The 18,420-nt window shown below is 36.8% G+C and overlaps 2 protein-coding genes across 5 annotated transcripts; both read right to left on the bottom strand.

Annotated features, from left to right (window-relative positions):
• Positions 1-44: 44 nt before the first annotated feature.
• On the bottom strand, positions 45-6,472 carry guca1c (guanylate cyclase activator 1C). Of its 3 annotated transcripts, none has more exons than XM_044032709.1 (5): positions 6,254-6,472; positions 4,217-4,483; positions 3,501-3,650; positions 3,023-3,110; positions 45-1,481 (listed from the first exon to the last, which is right to left on the bottom strand). In XM_044032709.1, exons 2-5 carry the CDS (start codon positions 4,409-4,411, stop codon positions 1,345-1,347), a joined length of 570 nt encoding a protein of 189 aa, XP_043888644.1. In that variant the 5' UTR covers positions 4,412-4,483; positions 6,254-6,472; the 3' UTR covers positions 45-1,344. The 3 variants fall into 3 exon arrangements, with proteins under 3 accessions (XP_043888644.1, XP_043888645.1, XP_043888643.1); XM_044032710.1 differs by lacking the exon at positions 6,254-6,472 and having other exon boundaries at positions 45-1,267; positions 1,310-1,481; positions 4,217-4,764; XM_044032708.1 differs by lacking the exon at positions 6,254-6,472 and having other exon boundaries at positions 4,217-4,763.
• Positions 6,473-9,843: 3,371 nt separating this feature from the next.
• LOC122772966 (TPA-induced transmembrane protein-like) lies at positions 9,844-18,072 on the bottom strand. 2 transcript variants are annotated; one of them, XM_044031302.1, is made up of 8 exons: positions 18,002-18,065; positions 17,689-17,878; positions 15,439-15,513; positions 15,167-15,247; positions 13,288-13,420; positions 12,968-13,128; positions 12,179-12,249; positions 9,844-10,679 (listed from the first exon to the last, which is right to left on the bottom strand). In XM_044031302.1, exons 2-8 carry the CDS (start codon positions 17,755-17,757, stop codon positions 10,493-10,495), a joined length of 777 nt encoding a protein of 258 aa, XP_043887237.1. In that variant the 5' UTR covers positions 17,758-17,878; positions 18,002-18,065; the 3' UTR covers positions 9,844-10,492. The 2 variants fall into 2 exon arrangements, with proteins under 2 accessions (XP_043887237.1, XP_043887236.1); XM_044031301.1 differs by having other exon boundaries at positions 17,689-18,072.
• Positions 18,073-18,420: the final 348 nt, after the last annotated feature.

Here is an 18,420-nt window from a genome sequence, read left to right as displayed (position 1 = left end):
GGATAAAAGCGTCTGCTAAATGACATGTAATGTAATGTAAAGTGATATTCAGTATTTCTATAGTTATGGTTATGTTTGACAACAGGCAGCGGTTTCTATTTTCTATTCAAGACCAGTTTTCACATGGAAACGTGATAATAACAACAAGCACATGGCAACCTATATCATCAGTCCTGACAAGTTTCTTTTGCATTTCTTAAACTACAATACTTCCAAATCATTTATCCTGTTGACAGTGTTCTAAAGAAACTTGACTTTTCACCATACGTGAATTAAGTGATGAAATATGTGCAATGAAATCTAAGGTGAAAGAACGACAGGCGAGGAAATGTAAGAGTTAAAAAGACAAAAACATGTGTCATTTGTTTGTAGTCAACTCAAATTTGTTACCAGTGTGTCTTTTAAATTCTTGCTCACAAGATGGCGTCATTGAGCTCTTTCACCATCTTATCAGTGACTATATCAGTAAATGAGTATGACATACAAATGGCAAAACTTTCCCATTCCATGTGTGATATTGTTGCACTTCACTCCAGTTTTGAATCAAAGACAGTAAATTGTGTCAGTGTGAGCACTGAAAAATAAACAAAAGGGAAATTTTTAAGGAAAAACATTGTATTGATGTTTTTAAGGCAACAATGTGACCTTAATTGCAGCAAAAATATTTAGAAAAATTACATTTCATGTACACAAAGATGAATATTATTCACTATCCAGTTTTTGAACACAAGCCAACAAACAAAATGAAGAACAAACAATGCCACTACGTGTTTTGCGTGGTAACAACATAGTGTTAACATCTGAACATCCAAATACAGTAAAGTGAGTTTTGCACTTGTCTTCAACAGAATTTTCTCAGAATTAAAATGTGAATTCAATATGTTCTAATATCGTTGCAGACATACAAATGACTTTTTGGACTGACCGCACTTGGCTTTGTGGTATTTAACAAACCAAGAAGAAAATCAAACAGCATTTTCCAGCTCAGTTCGCTACTGAAAATTACATAAATTCAAGTGATTTGCTCTTTGCCATTCATGAGAAGCACGATGGGAACCTGGCAAGGCAGGCGAGTCAGTCCTCACTGAGACTCTCCAAACACAATCTGATTTTAAACCTCAACAAAACCAAAGGGCCACCATCGTGTGTGTGAGAACACAAGCAGGAGGAAGAGGATTAAGTCCTTTCACCACATGTGGAGCGTTCAGGGAAGGTCATATTTGCTGTGGGACTCGTCACTCAACTCTCTTCAACAGAGGTGGATTTATTTCACTCTGTCACTCTTTTCATCAACACTGTAGCTTTCTGTCAGCCCACAGTCCACACACTCAAGCTGGATAAAGCTCATTTCAGAGATTTCTGAGGTTGACCTCTGATAATGATTTCCAGGACGTTGGTGAGATCCATCATCTTGCTGAGCATGTCCATGATGTCAGGATGATTCCTTGCTCCACTGATGAATTCCTCGAGTGTCAGCTCACCTGAAGACACAACACAGCAGGGACTTATTACATATTAGCTTGTAGTTTCTTCAGAATGCTTAATAATAATAATAATAATAATAATTATTATTATTATTATTATTATTATAGTTGTTAGCTTCATGTGCTGATGTTTTCTGACCGGGTCTCTAGTTTCAAGCAGATTGGTCAATGTACAGCAAAGTTACAGACAAAATTTGCCCAAATTCCGAGGGTTGCTGTGGCCACGCCCTTTTGAATCTGCAAGACCTTGGGATAACTTTTCAAATTGACATTTTTGGATGTTGGTATATTTAATGTGTTCAGACGGGTTTGTTAATTTAAGAAATAAGCACATCACGATGGTGACGGCAAATTCAAAAAAGTTAGACTTCCTGTTGTTCTGAGACCATGGTTGCAATAGACTTTTTTATTTGTCTTGGGCTGTGACATGTTTCAGCCAAATGTCTTAAAATTTGGTTCAACTTAGTTTCAGCTTTGTCCTATCAGGTTTCATCTTGGGGGGGCACTATAGAGCCATTTTACAACACTTTTGCGTATTCCCCTAATTTTCTAAACATTTTCGCCCATTTGAACCAAAGTTTAGTAGCTCAAATATAAGATTCTTTTAGGAGAAATTTTTGTTTTCCAGGAATTCCAATAGGCCCTTGTACTACTGTGTGAGTGCTTTGGCCAAAATAAGTCAACACAAAACCAAATGTATGTTTAATAAACACAACCATCTGTGTAGCATCTTATATTATTTTTAATAAATTAACCACAACTTAATTTTATACATGTGTTAGCATTGCTGAGGTCTAGTGTGTAACATTTAGGGTTTATTGGCAGAAATTGAATACACTACACATGTTTCTGTTAATGAACAGTGGCTTAAAATACAAATTATTTGTTTTTGGTTTTTCACAACCTCACATTTAAAGTGCATTCCATTTAGATGAAGTCACAACAACCGCTTCCAGTTGAGAAGTTTGAATATCTTGGGCTAGCAAGCCAGTATTAGCCATTGTTAGCCTACCAGTCGTTAACAACAACATGTTCTACACAGTATTTTACTCACACAAACAGCTTAGCAACATGTCTACTGATAAAAACTGATTAATACTATGTGTTTGACTGACTTAATGTGAAACAAATGAGACAAAAGTGCAATTAAGTGTTTTGTTGTTTTTTTGCAGACTCAGGTGGCAGCCACCTTAGAATCCTCTATCAGTTGAGTGTTTTAGTTGCAACGTTTGACTAGAAACTGAAACTGAATAATTGTCTTCCAACTAAAACTAGAACACACCATAAGCCTTTCATATGTACTTTAGGCAAGGTGACGACTATCTTGTGCCTCCATGTTTCTACAGCTAAAAATATGCTTAAACTGAGGAGGCTAAATAGAACTCAGCCATCATTAGTTTGATTATTTACACCTGTGATGGCTGCTGTGCAAATGGCCCATTAGCAGTTTGTGGAATGGTATTATGAGGGTTATGAGTTTAATTTAAGGCCCCCCCCAGGTCTGTTTTCCCCACACGCCCCCTCAAAATATCTGTTACCTTCTCCGTTGACGTCGATTTTCTCGTAGATTAGCGTCACAATCTCCTCAGGAGGGATGTCGTAACTCCTGGTGATATCCTGAATTGCCTAAAAGACGAGTAAACACAGTTAAATGTTAATTCTAATCCTGTCTATTCACAAGCATTTACTGAATCTTCTACAGCAACTACAACTGTGGTGTGAGGCCGTCTGAGTTGAACTGCAGGTTAAATCATATTTACGAGAATAATTAGGTGACGACATCCTTGAACAGTGAAGTGCGTAATAGACAAGGACATGTTTAGATTTGGGGTCAGATGAGAAACTCCTCAGATTAGATGTCTCTTCTAGCTCACGGCCAGTTAACCCAGTTTCCACTCTTTAGCTTTAGAGCAGCTAAGCTTCACGATTCAAGGAATCATAAGCTGCCAAACTGAATTCCTTTCAAACTGAGCATGAAAAAGAAAAGTTTTTAAAGAGAATATATACTTTAAATACCTTAAATATGGTTTCCAGCTCCTCCTTGTCTATTTTCCCGTTTCCATCTTGATCGAAGAGCTTAAAGTACCACTTTAGTTTCTGGTTTATTTCTCCTTTCAGTAATAAACTTATTGCCGCAATATATTCCACAAAGTCTATGTAGCCGTCCTGCAAAAGATTCATAAAGGAAAAAACAAGTGAAATATTCAGTCAGTGAAAGAAATATTACAATATATTCACAATAAGATATTGTACATTATTCTTTTGCTACAAATTACAAATTATTTGCAGTATCATTATTTATTTTTATTTGCACATGCATTTTTCTTTCATTCCTGCTGACCTCTGGTTTAAGTGATTCATAAACTATGTAAATGTATTTGACTATTGACATTCAAATCATGCTGATGAATAACCAGAAGTGCAAATAACTCAAATAACTATGGTTTTCTGCCAGAAACATGGTGATATATATTTAATACATTCTTGAATAATTACAGATGTAGAATGAATTTAGTTACAATTCTTTGTGAAGGTGCCCCAGACTCAGTGTCAGTAATCTTAAAATAATCTTATAATTTTTTACATTTTCCCCTTATTTTCCACTGGTACTGTCCCCCATCATGTGTGATACTAGGGCAACTGTCTCCTTTTTCTCTCAGAAATAAGTGGTTTTGTGAAAATTGGTAAATAAAATCACATTATTCCACATAAAGTAGGAGTGTTTTCCTCACCCCGTCCATGTCAAAGGTGTAGAAGACCTGGTCGACATAGCTGCTGGCCTCCTCTGTCATCCCCTTCATTTCCAGCATCGTCTTCAGCTCAAAGAGCGTGATGAGACCTGAGGGAGACTCTCTCATGAACTTGGTGTACCAGTGGTGCATGTCCTCCTCCAGGATATCGTCCAGGTTTGAGCAGTTTCCTCCCATTATTCCCAGAGAACTGTGACGGTTATTATTATTATTTTGTTGTCGTTTTTCTGTCCAGAGTGCTGCAGAGCGCTGGAGGAGAGGACAGTGTTCATACAGAGCACTGACCGCACTGACATCCACCTGAACCTTCGTGCAACTGCGAGTGACGGAAGCTTAAAGTCTAAAGCAGATATTGTCTTTAATGAGATAAGTGCAGACTCTTCCAAGAACCTGAGGACATTGCATGATCTCTGGCTGAGGTGAGGCTGGATGCCAGTTTCCGCAGATTTGAGACTCAGATATGCAACATAGGGCTGTAAATAACTTGATTTTTCCTAATCGATTAATCTATTGTTTATTTTCTCAATTCATTATTTTGTTGTTTGGTCAATAATGTTGAAAAAAAAAATATGTTAATCTGCATTTCCTAAACCTCAAAATAATGATGTCCACAAGCCAATATGATTCAGTTTTAATGATTGCTTTATCCCCCAAGACCCTCATTTGAAGTATAAAGTGGTAGAAGATGAATGAATATATGCTTTCTTAATTGAAATGAGCAAGTTAAGCATTTAAGAACATTTGAATAATTTGTTTTAAATACAAAAAAAAAAACAATTAATCTTTTTTCAAAATAGTTTGAGATTTTTTGTAATTAAGATTACTACTTTGTTGTAATTTATTAAGTTATTCTACATGTATATATAAATGGTAGGATTGTTGTAAAAATCAATAGCTGGCGATTAAATGAATGACAGATTATTTGATCCATGGTTACAGATGTTTCCATCAGGTTGAAACTCTTATGTGTTAGATGGTAAATGGTCTGTCAATCAATTAATCAATCAAACTTTATTTATAAGACACGTGTCATACAGATAACATGTGACACACATTTCACACATGTGGGTGTCTTCCCTCTCACAAATGTCACAGGGGGATTCTCCAGGAAATTAAATGACTGAGGGAATTCCTCTGTACAGACTTGATCCTCTTAACAGGATATTTAGGAACGACTGCACGCACACTGAGACGCTTATGAAATATCACACAACTTTAAATAACTACATGCACAAAATTCAATTCATTCGCTGTCTATTGTTTTTCTGAGCCTTTTGGAACACATATATTTATTAAAAATAGGGCTATATTCAATTTAACAGGATTTATTTTATCTGGATAAAATATACATATACATACAATACAGTGTTATCTGGATTTGATTGTATTTGTCAGACGCAAGGGATCAAGTCACACATGTACAAGTCTCAAGCAAGTCCCAAGTGATTTTGTCTTGGGCAAGTCAAGTCACCTTATTATCGCAGTCTTACCTGCAGTATCCTGTTTATAATACCTATAAAATAACGGCATAGTTGTATTAAATAATGTACGGTTTAATATATTTACTTCTTTTACCGTTTTACTTACTTAAATTTACTCCATTTAAAAATTATATTTAATTTGCTCCATCTTAAAACCATTTACTCAATTGCTAACTGATATTTACTTCATTTACTGTTTGTAATTACTCAATTTCAAGCCACATTTACTAAATGTTAAAGCCATATTGACTTAATTGAGACGACGCCGAAGTTAGCCTCCGATTCATGTACTCAAGTTACTTCAATACTGTTTCATGTCTGACAGTTTCCTCTTTTCGCGCCGCCAAGTGAACTTTTTTAGCAATGTCTTTGTTTTTCACTGCATGAGAAAATGGACTTGTCGCTTAAGAGCTTGGGAAAAGTCTCACAGTCAATGCCTGAACTTTAGCAGCTCTGAATTTTGTATCATATCAAGCTAACGTTAGCTAACTGCCGAGTTGGAGAACAGGCTAACGTTAGCTAATTTACAAACACTTACTTATCAGAATGCATCTTCAAATGACGAACAAAGTTCGATGTTGTCGCCTGGCTGTCAGATATCTTCGTGGAGCAGGTCCTGCATTCAGCAACTTGGCATTTTCCATCAAATGTGACATTTCTGAAGCCGAACGTGATCACCCTCGGCACCTGTCCACTCTTGACTGATTGACAGGGTAGTCATCCATTAATGACCGTGCCAGTCCCAGCGTGATCTCGCATAGCGGGTAATATGGATATTTTATATTATAATTTTTTTTTATCTTTAAACTGAAAACATAGAAAGAACAACAATAAAGTCATTCAAGTCATCATGTCTCAAGTCAAGTCAAGTCCCGAGTCTTTAACTTCCAAGTCAAGTCTTTTATTTTTTGTCAGTTCAAGTCATCTTATCTTATTTATATGCACATTGTTGTGCCCAGTGCAGCTTTATGTGGGCTACTGTAAAAACATGGTATGACCCAAAATGGACGCTTCTGTCCATCGAGAGCCTGCTGACCAATGGCATCTCCGTCTGGTCTGGGAGCTTCAAGGCCTCAGACTGGAAGTCTCTGCAGAGTGTGTTGAGGAAAGTGGAGAAAATCACTGGGACTCCACTCAAACCCATCCAGGACATTGCTAACAGGCGCTGCCTAACCAGAGCTCACCAGATCCTCACTGACCATACCCACCCCTACCATGGACTGTTCTCCCTGCTGGAGTCTGGCAGGAGGTTCTGCACTACCTTTATATATATTTATATACATATACACTTATTTATTTTTTCTTGAGCCATAGTTTACAGTAACTACCTCACAATTCAATGCTGTGTTGTTGTTTTTTCCGGTTGCCAAGCAACGAAATTTTGTTGCCAGTTTCACTGCTGTGTTTTCTGTGCAATGACAATAAAAGGAAGTCTAAGTCAAAGTCTTCTGTCGCGCTGACCCAGCTCCTGATATAAATACAGTATAAAAGCCTCATTCTGGTGTCATGAAAACAACAATGTATTCAATTTCATGATGGCACACTTCAATTTTGTATTTTTTGCAAAATTAAAAATAATCTCAGTTACATTTTACACACTGTACCTTTAAATCTCCTCACACTGCTGACTGACCTTTGACCCGAGAGCAGCTCAGCGTGAACGATCTCAGAGGATCACGGGTGAAGCACGGGCTTCAGAGTAGTGTCAGTTATTTATGTCAACCAGGTTATCAAAGCTCAGAGCGCTTGTTTAGCCCGTAAATCTGGATTAAGATGATTATCAGTTCTAAGAATAGATCTGAGATGAAGGATCAGCCACACAGATTCTACACACAAGCATTTGGACACTAGGTGGTCTGATGGACACGCCATCACTGAACCGTGACCACTGATTAGATAAGAGTTTATTTTGAAAAAAGGAAATCAATTTCATGTGGCCCTCCAATTGATATTAAGTTATTTCTGTATCTTTTTTATGAACATATTTATTTTTATTGTGAATTATATATTGATCCACATCAAAAGAAATGCTTTTATTTTGAAATTCTCTGAAATATCATCACATTTTTTCACTTGACCCACCGCTTCCTGACCAGACAAGATGCTCAGTGGCCCCAAGGTCATCTAAGGGCATGACCTCTGCTTTAAAATTTTATGATTTAGTTGAATTAAACACAGTGATAATTATGTATAAATTGAAGAATTAAAAATGTAGCTCATTTACAAAAGTTTGCTGTATTATCTCTGTTTGACTAAATTAACTTCAAGATCTAATACAAACAAATCTTAATTCTTGTTTTTCGGTGATAAATTACAGTTGGAATAAGCTCAGTTTTCAGTCTGCACCTTTTTGGTCAATAAAATTGTGTTTTTTAAAAAAAAAAATGTATTTCACCATCAGAACATCAGAAATATCTCTCAATATTGTGCAAACATAACATAATTAAAACAGAATAGAATATGGAATAAAAGTCACTAGACTTTTACTCAATGACAATGAAATATATGACAATCTTGTACATTAAATCTAAAATTCTGTACATTCTGTGACACTACAGGTATCCGTGTAAACAAACTGTCTGTATTTGTATTTCATGATTAGTGACATGTAAAGTGTGTTAAACATGAATAAGCTTTTTGCAGAGTTTGCAGGTTTTTCAAAGATTTGCAGGTGGAGTGATGTGGTTTTATGTTCAATAATGAGCTGATGAAACCGACTGCACATGCACTTTAAACTTTGAACCAGCACGTGACTCTCATGCTGCACGGACACGGTCAGCAACTGCATGTGAAATAAAAAAAAAGAACAAAAAAGAAGATCAGGAGACACAAAAAGTTTCATCATTTCCTTTTTTGTTGATTTCATGATATTATTTTATGGTGCATTTTGGTTTATTTTGAGTTTATTTCAGTTTCACACCACAAAACCCACATTTAAGTATAATTTTATTGTGAACTTCACACATGTTTATACCATATCCTCATATTATATCATATAGATGAAATAATGATGTAGTTAGTATAGTTGTTTATATTAATGTTAGCTATAAATTGAGCTAATTATTTATATTTATATTGCATTGGGTTGTATATAGTATTAATATTAGTCGGATTAAGGGGTTAGTCCTGGATTTGTGTGACTTTATGTATTGTCTTTGTGTCATTATTTTTGTCCATTATGTGTATACATGTTTTTTTACTTTACAAACATTCTTAATTATGATTATTATGTCAATTAAATTACAGGTGATAATAAACTACAAGGTTACAGTGGAACCAAATGAAATTACATTTTATGAACAGCACAGTTTGAAACATATATAAATAAAAAAAAACTCCAGTATCTGAAAAAATAATATTTATTAAACAGATTTAAATATTTGATCACACATGATTATATTAATAAAGACCATAACCATCAATCTTGATCAGATTCAACACCATGGAAAAATACTGTAGCTTATAAACAAGGATTGTACTTGGCATTCAGTGTGTGCAGTAAGGAATAATGGAGCACCAACTAGTGGAAGGACACTGCTGTGTCACTGTTTGTGAGCAGGTGAATTTGGCACAAACATTAATCCTGAGATTAGAGATCAGACATGTTGACGTGATCGGAGCCAGGTAAACAGACGGCCATCTGACAAACAACAAAAACAACAAGTTCCTCACAGTGTTTCCCTCAAGAGGAAGATATCAACGTGAAAAATGTCAAAATATTAACGAAGCAGCTAATAGAAAAATATAATAAGAGTGAAAAATATGTGGTGACAGCAGCAGGGGGCACATTCACTTCCTCTGCTGTTCAGACACCAAAGAATGAAACATAATCCAGCTCTTTATGTCAAATTAAACTTTGAAAAACTGCATAAAATATGACATGTTTAGGTGAAATATTGCACATATTGATTTTCTTTTACATAAAGATCAGCCCTTAACATTAAAACTGGTAACTGGTTTTACTGTAGAGGAACACATCTTTATTTTTCACACTTTTCAGCCATAGATATACAGAAAATATCTATAGTCTTATTCCCATTTTTTTAACCCTGTAAATTAACATTTAAAGTAATGTCATTTTAACTTTTTTTTTTACTCATTCTATTCACATTCTATTCATTGTTTTCACTATGTTTTAAAAGCTTATTCTGTGTCTTTGTGCATCTTGAAATGCCTTTAAAATCATCATTTAATAAAATGTTCTTTCCAAAGCAAGATATTTACCAACATGACACTGAAATCCCATTATATATATATATATATAACTATATAATATGTTTGAGGCAGTTTTTTTCACAGTGTTCCACAGTTTCAGGACACACAGTAAAAGTCAAAGATATGCAAATATAAACACTTGTATTTCCTTTAAAAAAACACTTTTTGTTTCCTACTGTACACAAACAATTAAACGTGAAATTACAGCCAGAGTCGAGGAGTGACTATAAATAATTACAGTGCGGGTATTTACAGCAATACTCGGATAGAATTTACAGTAAAATACTATTTTTGCTTTCCTTTTCTTCTTCTGCTGTCTCACATAACGTCAAACACTGTGTGACTGTGGCTTTGCATCTGCAGCTTCCTGTGGTGAAGATGCATGACACGTACACAGTGTTTCCACCCACTCTTGGGAGATTAAAAATATCCCACAAAGGTCTGACTTGTCATATGTAAACACAAAAAAAGTAGGACGTGAACGAGCGCGTGACGAGCGAGTTCCTCGTTTCAAACTCAGGACAAAAATCAGGACGCTCCGGTTTTCCAGGAGTCAAACATGTCAAAACATGAACAGGGACCGGGGATAAATGTACATGGGCGAGGTCTGCTCTATTTCCTGGTCGTAGAGGAACTGCCTGAAGACGTTGTAGACCATCTCCCTGCTCAGGGTGAAGTTTCTCAGCTCCTCCTGCTGCTCTTCAGGCAGAAGGAACGTCAGCTGGTAGTCAGCGATGACCGAGCCGTTTCTGCACAGGGGCGAAAACTAACATCAACAAAGAAGATCCTAAAATCCAGTCGTGTAATGGAGTTATGAGTTATGTAATGTGTGTGAGCTTGTATTTGTTGCCTCTTTAGGACATTTTTCAGGGCCAGTCATCTTCATTTCTGAGGAACTGGTTAAGTTAAGGGTTAGAGTTTGGCCTTTAGTTGTGATGGATAAAGTTTGGATAAAGAGTGAGTCTCACTAGAGTCCTCACTAACTTCTCACTGTTCTTGTATTTGTTGCCTTTTTAGGACATTTTTCTGCCATAAACACTGACCTTGTCAGGACCAGTAGTCCTCATGGAGACCAAAACCTGGTTCTAATGAGGCAGAACCTAATTTTTGAGGAAGTTTAGGGCTACGATTTGAATTGTGGTTATTGTTTAAGTTGAGGTTGGGCATTAACTAGTTATGGTTAAGTTTAAGGCCTTATGCTTTGGTTAGGGAGTCCTTACAAGTATAGTTGCATTAACCTGTGTGTGTGATTGTGCTTGTACATATATAGTTATGAGACCCAGAAAATGTATAAACCACAGGAAGTGAGGACATATTGGCTCTTTAAGGGTTAAGAATTGTTTTATGGGTTTTGGTTAGAATTAGGTTAAGGTTAAGTTAAGGGTTTGTCTCTGGGAGTCCTCACTAAGAATGCTGTACAAGTGTGTATGCTTGTATTTGTTATCTCTTTATGACCTCTTTCTGTCATAAACACCATCAGGACCACTAGTCTTCAAGGAGACCAAAACCGGGTCCTCATGAGGCAGAACCTCATTTCTGAGAAAGTGGTTACTGTTAGGGCTAAGGTTGTGTTTGGATTAGACATGAAGTGGTTATGGTTAAAGTTAGGGATAAGGCCTTTTTTCATGCTGTTAAAATAAATGGAAGCCAATGCAGAAGAAGAAGACTTAAGAAGACTAGCGGCATGTATGTCTCTAGTAGGCTGTGAGGACCAATTTTCATGCAAACCTATCTTTGTGAGGACTTTTTCACTGATCCTGAGGGTTAAGGCCTGGTTTTAGGCATTTCGCTGTGATGTTTAAGGTTGAGGGGTCCACACAAAGAATGCAGCACATGTGTGAGTGTTTCATGTATTACTCATGTGGTGGGGACCTAAATCTGTTTACACAGTCACATTATAGGGACTTTTCTTCCTTATAGGGACACAAATCAAGTCTCCATAATATAATAATGACATTTTAAGGTGAAGACATGTTTTAAGGGTTATGAGGTTTATGCCAGTAAGACTCCAGGAAAGTCATTGCAATGTCCTCTGATGTCGTGGAAACAAGACTGTGCATGTGTGTGTGTTCTTATATGTGTATCTTTGTGAGGCCCAAGAAACGTATAAACCATAGCAAGTGAAGACATTTTGGCTGGTTCTCACGTCTTTAAAGGGCAATTCAGGAGTTAAGACCTGGTTTAGGGTTGGGGTTAGAATTGAGTTTAGGGGTAAGGAGCTAAGGAATGTGTGTGTGTGTGTGTATACCGTAGAGCATATATCTCAGCCGTGGAAAAGTATCGTCCCAGAGCAGGAGAGGCTCTGTAAAGGTCAGAGAGCTGGGTGCGGCAGGTTGGAACATGCAAACAGAGAGAGTGGAACAGTTTGGCAGACGCTAAATTACTTTCAGTTCTCACAGTGATCTGTTCAGGCACAAAGAGAATGAAAAACATTCTTGCGAAACAGTGGAACTGGTTTTACTATCGAGTTTTATTTTCACAAGAGATGAAATCACCACTGCTGAGTGGGGAGAAACCCCATAAACAATGCAACTCTCACTGAATAAAACAAAAATCAAAGACTATGATGCCTTTCCACTGTGGATTGTGACTTTACAACAATCCTAAAATCTGATAAACATGCAGAATAACTTAATAAATTTAGAGTAGAGTAGAAATAATGTAGAAATCTTAACTGTTAAATTAGTTTCTAAATATTGAGATCCTAGAAGAATCAGGTTGAGAGGTATTTTAATGATTAAAACAAGTTTAAAACACATTTTTCAGGTTCTTAAGTGTGAAGTTGATTCATATAACAAATAAATCATTAAAACTGAATCATATTGGTTTGTGGACAAAATGACATTTTATGGACCACAATTTGAGATAATAATTGACAGATTCATCAATTATGAATACAATCATTAGTTGCAGCTAACTACTAACTATACTATTTAACTGCCTCACTGTACAGTTTATTTACAGTTTAGTAAGTCACTTTACTGTATTCGGTATCGGTATAATTAGGTACAACATTATTTAAAAATAGAGGTCAAACCTTTTCTTGGAGGTCAGCAGAGAGGGTCTGGCTCTCGTTGGATGAAAAGATGAAAAGTTCCTCGGTGAAGACCTGGTTTGGCAGCTGGAAGCTCCCGTTGAAATTCAGAGGGACGATAAACAGTGACGGGTCAAACATGTCGTCCACGTCCTCGTGGAGCGCTGCACGGAGGGACAACATCAATGCGTCAAAATGTGATTGATAGCTGGCATTGTCCAATACGGACACTTTAAATCGAGACTTTGTCCACTTTTTATTTTCGGTCTATGAACAAAATGTGTTGCTTCTCAATGTACAAATGACTCGTCACAGAACTGTACCTGCACACACCGCCAGTGAAATGAGAACCACGGCAACGATGACGACAGCAATGAGGAATAAGGCAATACATAGTTTGACTCTTTGGAAACCCTCAGAGTTCAGTTCCCTCAGAATCCTGCTGATGGTGCTCGACTGCAGAGACATTCAGATTAGGAACAAAGGATTAGAGAAATGTCTGACGTGACTTCAGAAAAGTGTTTCCCAAACCGTTTGGTAAACAAATAATGTCCAAGAGAAGTTTACTGACTTAATTCTATCTAATCTAAATGATTGACTAAAAGGTTGGGAAAATTCACCAAATTGTTTCTTGTGGGACCTAAAAAACATCTCCTGCGACCACCTGTGGGTCCCGACCCAGTCTTTGGGAATCACTGCTTCAGAACACTTCTTAAAGAAGAAAACTCTTTAAAGCTCCAGTGTGTAATATCTGTTGTCAAAACCCTGCTAGCTTTGCAACCCCCCGCCCCCCTTTGTCTCATTGTGGTTTTGAAAGTGATTCAGATTTTTACAGATTTCAATCTGAACGTCTTGGTCGCTTAGATAAGATTTCAAAGTGTCTTCTGACGTAGATCAGAGGAGACAGAAGTGAATTGGAGACACTTAGTGGAAGGTTTAGAAGCATGGAAGACAACAACAGACCATAGGCGTACAAGGACATTAGTGCCTGGTAGTTGTCTGTGGGGACACAGAATTCTCTCGTCTATTTTGTTTCGACTACTTGTTTTTCCAGGTTGTGGCCTGTAACTATAAAAATCCATGTGGAAGACCAGACTAGACAATGTCAATATGGACACATGCAGCCGGGTCTCATAACTTGCGTGATATAATGTGAACATTCTGATAAGCTACATTTATAAACCCTCAGTGTAAACAAGGTCATAGAGCAATCGCCTCTGTTTGATTGACTTAATTGACTTTGAATTATGTCCAAAACACACCTGTGAATAATAATCCACACAAACTGAACACAAACCTCTTTGTGCCTCCCTGTGTGTCGAGATCGCACGCTGTGTAACAAGCAAATAGGGAGTTTGGGACACACCCTCGTGTACTTGGACCACACACTTTAGACCGAGCACTAGTTATTGTTTAAATAGGGTCGTTTTGCAGATAGTTTCCCTGTGGTTATGAGCCAACGCTCAGAAACAAGCTGCGGCAAGTAAAGACAGACCTGAAGTGAGCGACACAAACCCTGAGTCCCTCACTGAGTCAGCCGTGACATAAAAACACAAAACACTGTTCCTCTGAGGAACACCTCAATGCGCGTGAAAAAAGTGCACAGTTGGAAATACAGGTGCGTCACATTTAAAAGTTTTGCTTGGCTCGTTTTTATGAACAAAAATAGAAGAGAAATTGTCTATTTTGAGACTTCTGCACACAAATAACTACTCCCATTTGTTGTTAACACAGAATTGACCTCAACTTTGACCCAACAACATATAAGAACACCACATTTTGTAAAGCCTGAAGATGTGACCTATGAACACACACACACACACACAGAATGTCCATATAAGGAGTTATGTATTATTCCCACAGCAATTCAGCAAGGGTGCACCTGTGTTACTAAGGGTCTAAAGTGTCTCTCTATTTGTTTCTGGTGGAACCACAGGCTGAGCCACTATGAAGTTGGCTATGGGCCACATGTGGCCCACAGGCCACCATTTGAATAGTGTTTCACGTGTTTGATGACAAGCGTCAACACACCAGAAGACAAATCCTGAAACCTACATCACAACAGGGTCGTCCTGTCTCTCGTCCAGAGGATGTATGTGAGAATAACGGTGTGAGTTTCCACACAATAACAGAGAAGTTACACTTCCTTTTATTATTAAGTGTTGAAGTTTCTTTCTATTTCAAAACGTAAAGTCTTCATACCTCTTTAGTGTTGTATCCCACAGTTGGTTGGGCTTCCATTTCATGGCTGGAGGTAATCGCATCCCCGTTGTGATCAGCAGCCTGATGAAACAGAAACCTTTAACTTGTAGAAACTTAACAAAGGGAATTATTCACTGAGGGGAAAAGGAGCTTTGACTGAAGTCGTCTGTCCAGAACTCCTTGTTTGTCTTTCACATGCAAAATGCTAATTTTGACAACAGCAGCAGCAGCAGCAGAAAAACAGGAGGAACACAAGTGTGTTGAGAGCTCACCTGTCTGGAAAGTAAAACGTCTCTTTCTGTTGCAGGAGAGGATTTGTCCGTGCTGTCTCCATTTACCGCCGTCACCTGAGAGACGGCAAATTAAGAATGTAAGAAAGTTGTACGGATCACAAGCAAAGAAATGATTAATTACTCTGATTTTAAGAATTTATACCATATATTAAAATTATTTATACCCAAAGCGATGTTTTTCTACGACTGATTAGCGACCTTGGATTTCGAGAAAAGGCACTGTCGATACTGAAGTATACTAATTACCTTAGTATTTCTTCATATTTGCACACACACCAATCTTTGATAGTGAATTTTACTGTATTTAACATGCACTGTACGTGTAGCAGTTGGGATTTTCACGCAAAACCATTGTCCTAACTTTTTACTGGTCTTGGTGCCATATCCGAAGACATGGACAATGTCTCTCTGACCATAGCCATCTCAACCAGTTTCATTTTCAGATGTTTTACACCTCCCTCATTTAGACAAGTCGTCCACATCATCTCTGCTCCTTTTCCCTTCAAACTCTCCAGTGAAGGCCAGGTTTTTCATTAAGCCATTCTTTCTTGACACAAATCTTAGCTTCCTGTTTGTTCCAGCTATATCTTCATTGCTCAACAATCTTCAACATTCCCCTTAAGAGCCTTCCCTTTTTTTTATGACTAAAACTCACTTTCGTACATCAACACAGGATAAACATCTGTACACAAACATCCTGGTATTTATAGTCAGTGTCCAATTCCTGAGATTGTCTCCAGTTTCGAATTGGCTCATGCATTCCTTCTCTTGATCTCATTTCCACATCTAGAGTAGACTAAAAGAAGAAACCCGTTGGATGATCCCATCTTTCACATTCGAGTTTAAAGTGAACTGTTATTGAGACAAAGAAAGATATTTCTTCTTAAACTGAGATTATATTTCTTATGCAACACTTGCTTGCCAAAATCTTTGCTTTTAAAAAATAACAACAATTTCCCACAAAAAGGCTCATTTTACTTTCTTTAAAATCAGTGTTTGCAGTGTAAACAGTGCCTGATAGATAAATGATGCTGTCAGCTTGAGATTTGAGCAGTGAACAGGTTCTAAAAATTCACATCATCATCAAAAACACATAACAATGATGGTGTCTGTTACAGACTCCAGATGATTTTAAATTTTAATACCATCTCCTTATTATTTTCTCCGTTTCACCGTTTTTTGCATTAGAATTTAATAATGATAGGATCCACATTTAATGCTATTAATATTATTATTATTATGCAATATCAGTATAATTGTTGTTATTATTATGTACAGGTCTTGCTAGTATTTCTCTTGTTGTGGAGAATCTAATGTTTACACTGTAAATATTAAGCTCATGCTGTATAATATTCCAGTCATTCATACATATATGTATGCATATACGAGTCTATTTTCATCATTTTAATATTTAATATTTTAAAATGCGTATGTATCATTTATTACCTTTACTTTTCACTGTCTTTGCTGCTGTAACACTGAAATGGTCATGCCAAAGGTCACAAAGGTCTCAAACTCAAGATATAATGAGTTATTTCAGTAAGTTATTATTTATTTATTTATTTAATGTTGCATCATTAACACATGAACTATTTATCATTCCATATCATGACAAACACTTTTATTTTACAGTGAAAAATGACCACCCTCAGTGACCCCCAGGTCATCTGAGTTTTGAGACTCTTGCTTTATTGTCTCCTCCCAGCAGAATAAAAATAACCATTTAAAACAATTCACACCTTTTTTAATGTCATTAGATTTTAGTAGTTTTATAGTGTGCTTCCTCTCTTTACGTTTACATTTTTAGATGTGCCTCTATATTTAAATGCATATATTGAGTTTGCATGGTGTTATATTTAAAAGCAGATTTTGGTTTGACTTATTTATTTACTCATTTGATGTCTTTATTTACATTCACCTTGGGCGTATTGTTTCTACCAATCCCTATTTTTGTTTAATGACTTACTTTGAATTCAGCATATTTATCATTGACTTAATTGAGGAATCTTGTTTTTATTTCAATATTTATTTAGTTATTTATTAGCACATTTCTTTGATACTTGATCTATGCTGTCTATGAATGTGTGAATTTAATGTGTTAACTGTATTTTTCTCTGTGTGGGTGTGTGGGAGTGAGGGTGTGTGTGTGAAAAGTGCTATACAAATAAAGTTTGACTGTTCAATAATCAATCAATAAATAAAAAATAAAAACATATTTCATTGACTCACCCGTTCATTTAAATGGGCAGCTCCATCATTCCCGTTCGTATGAAGCGGTTTCATCTCCATGTTGTTCATGTCGCTCTGTTTTCTGACACAAGTCTGAACCAAGTCTGAACCCGGAAGTGTCAAACACTTTAATGTGAACTTATCAGAGTGAAACCAGTCTTTTCCGCGGGACCGTGAACGTCACACTCAGCTGCGGTTTCAAAAATAAAAGACCGAATGAGTCGTAAATTAATTTAAAAACACACACAAACAACAGGTGACTCAGCAACTTCTTCAGTTTCAGTGTAAAAAAGAGACACAGTGGAGTCTTCACCTCCTTCTTCTCTCAGCCAGGTGAGACTCCTTCACGCTGTGACGTCAGCAGGTTGAGAAATCATCACGATGATGACGCAACTCACACATTATTATTATTATTATTTCAGCGTAAAGGCGGGATCCTTAGTCAGCTTTACGGTTAACAAAAAAAAGCGTGGGAAGAACAGAATTTTTTTTACAGTTTGTATTTGAGCAATAATTCATGGTATCCAGCGCCCCCTCTCTTTTCCTCCGGGTCAACGCCTCCAGATATTTTTGAGATTAAATATTTACACAGGACAAGTACGGAAGAGGATTAGGGCCATATGTGATTTTATTTTGGGAAACAATATAAAAAATAGAATTCTGAGAAAAATTTCAGAATGCTCTCTTTAATCTCAGAATTCTAAGTGGAAAATCAGAATACTGACTTTAATC

The sequence above is a fragment of the Solea senegalensis genome, linkage group LG8 (genome assembly GCF_019176455.1).
Source record: "Solea senegalensis isolate Sse05_10M linkage group LG8, IFAPA_SoseM_1, whole genome shotgun sequence".
NCBI classification, from domain to species: Eukaryota; Metazoa; Chordata; class Actinopteri; order Pleuronectiformes; family Soleidae; genus Solea; species Solea senegalensis.
The sequence above is the reverse complement of the archived record's forward strand: the minus strand, read 5'-3'. Positions and strand labels throughout refer to the sequence as shown.

Bases quoted from the DNA above. Each gene is read 5' to 3' on its own strand.
- guca1c (XM_044032709.1), bottom strand. From the start codon at position 4,411: ATGGGAGGAAACTGCTCAAACCTGGACGATATCCTGGAGGAGGACATG. The intron at 3,111-3,500 runs GTATTTAAAGTA...CTCGTCTTTTAG, and splicing joins AGCTGGAAACCATATTTAAG to GCAATTCAGGATATCACCAG. The intron at 1,482-3,022 runs GTAACAGATATT...TTGTGTCTTCAG, and splicing joins AATCGACGTCAACGGAGAAG to GTGAGCTGACACTCGAGGAA.
- LOC122772966 (XM_044031301.1), bottom strand. From the start codon at position 17,757: ATGAACAACATGGAGATGAAACCGCTTCATACGAACGGGAATGATGGA. The intron at 13,129-13,287 runs GTACAGTTCTGT...CCCTCCGTGCAG, and splicing joins TTCACTGGCGGTGTGTGCAG to CGCTCCACGAGGACGTGGAC. The intron at 10,680-12,178 runs GTATACACACAC...GCCCCTGTGCAG, and splicing joins GCTGAGATATATGCTCTACG to AAACGGCTCGGTCATCGCTG.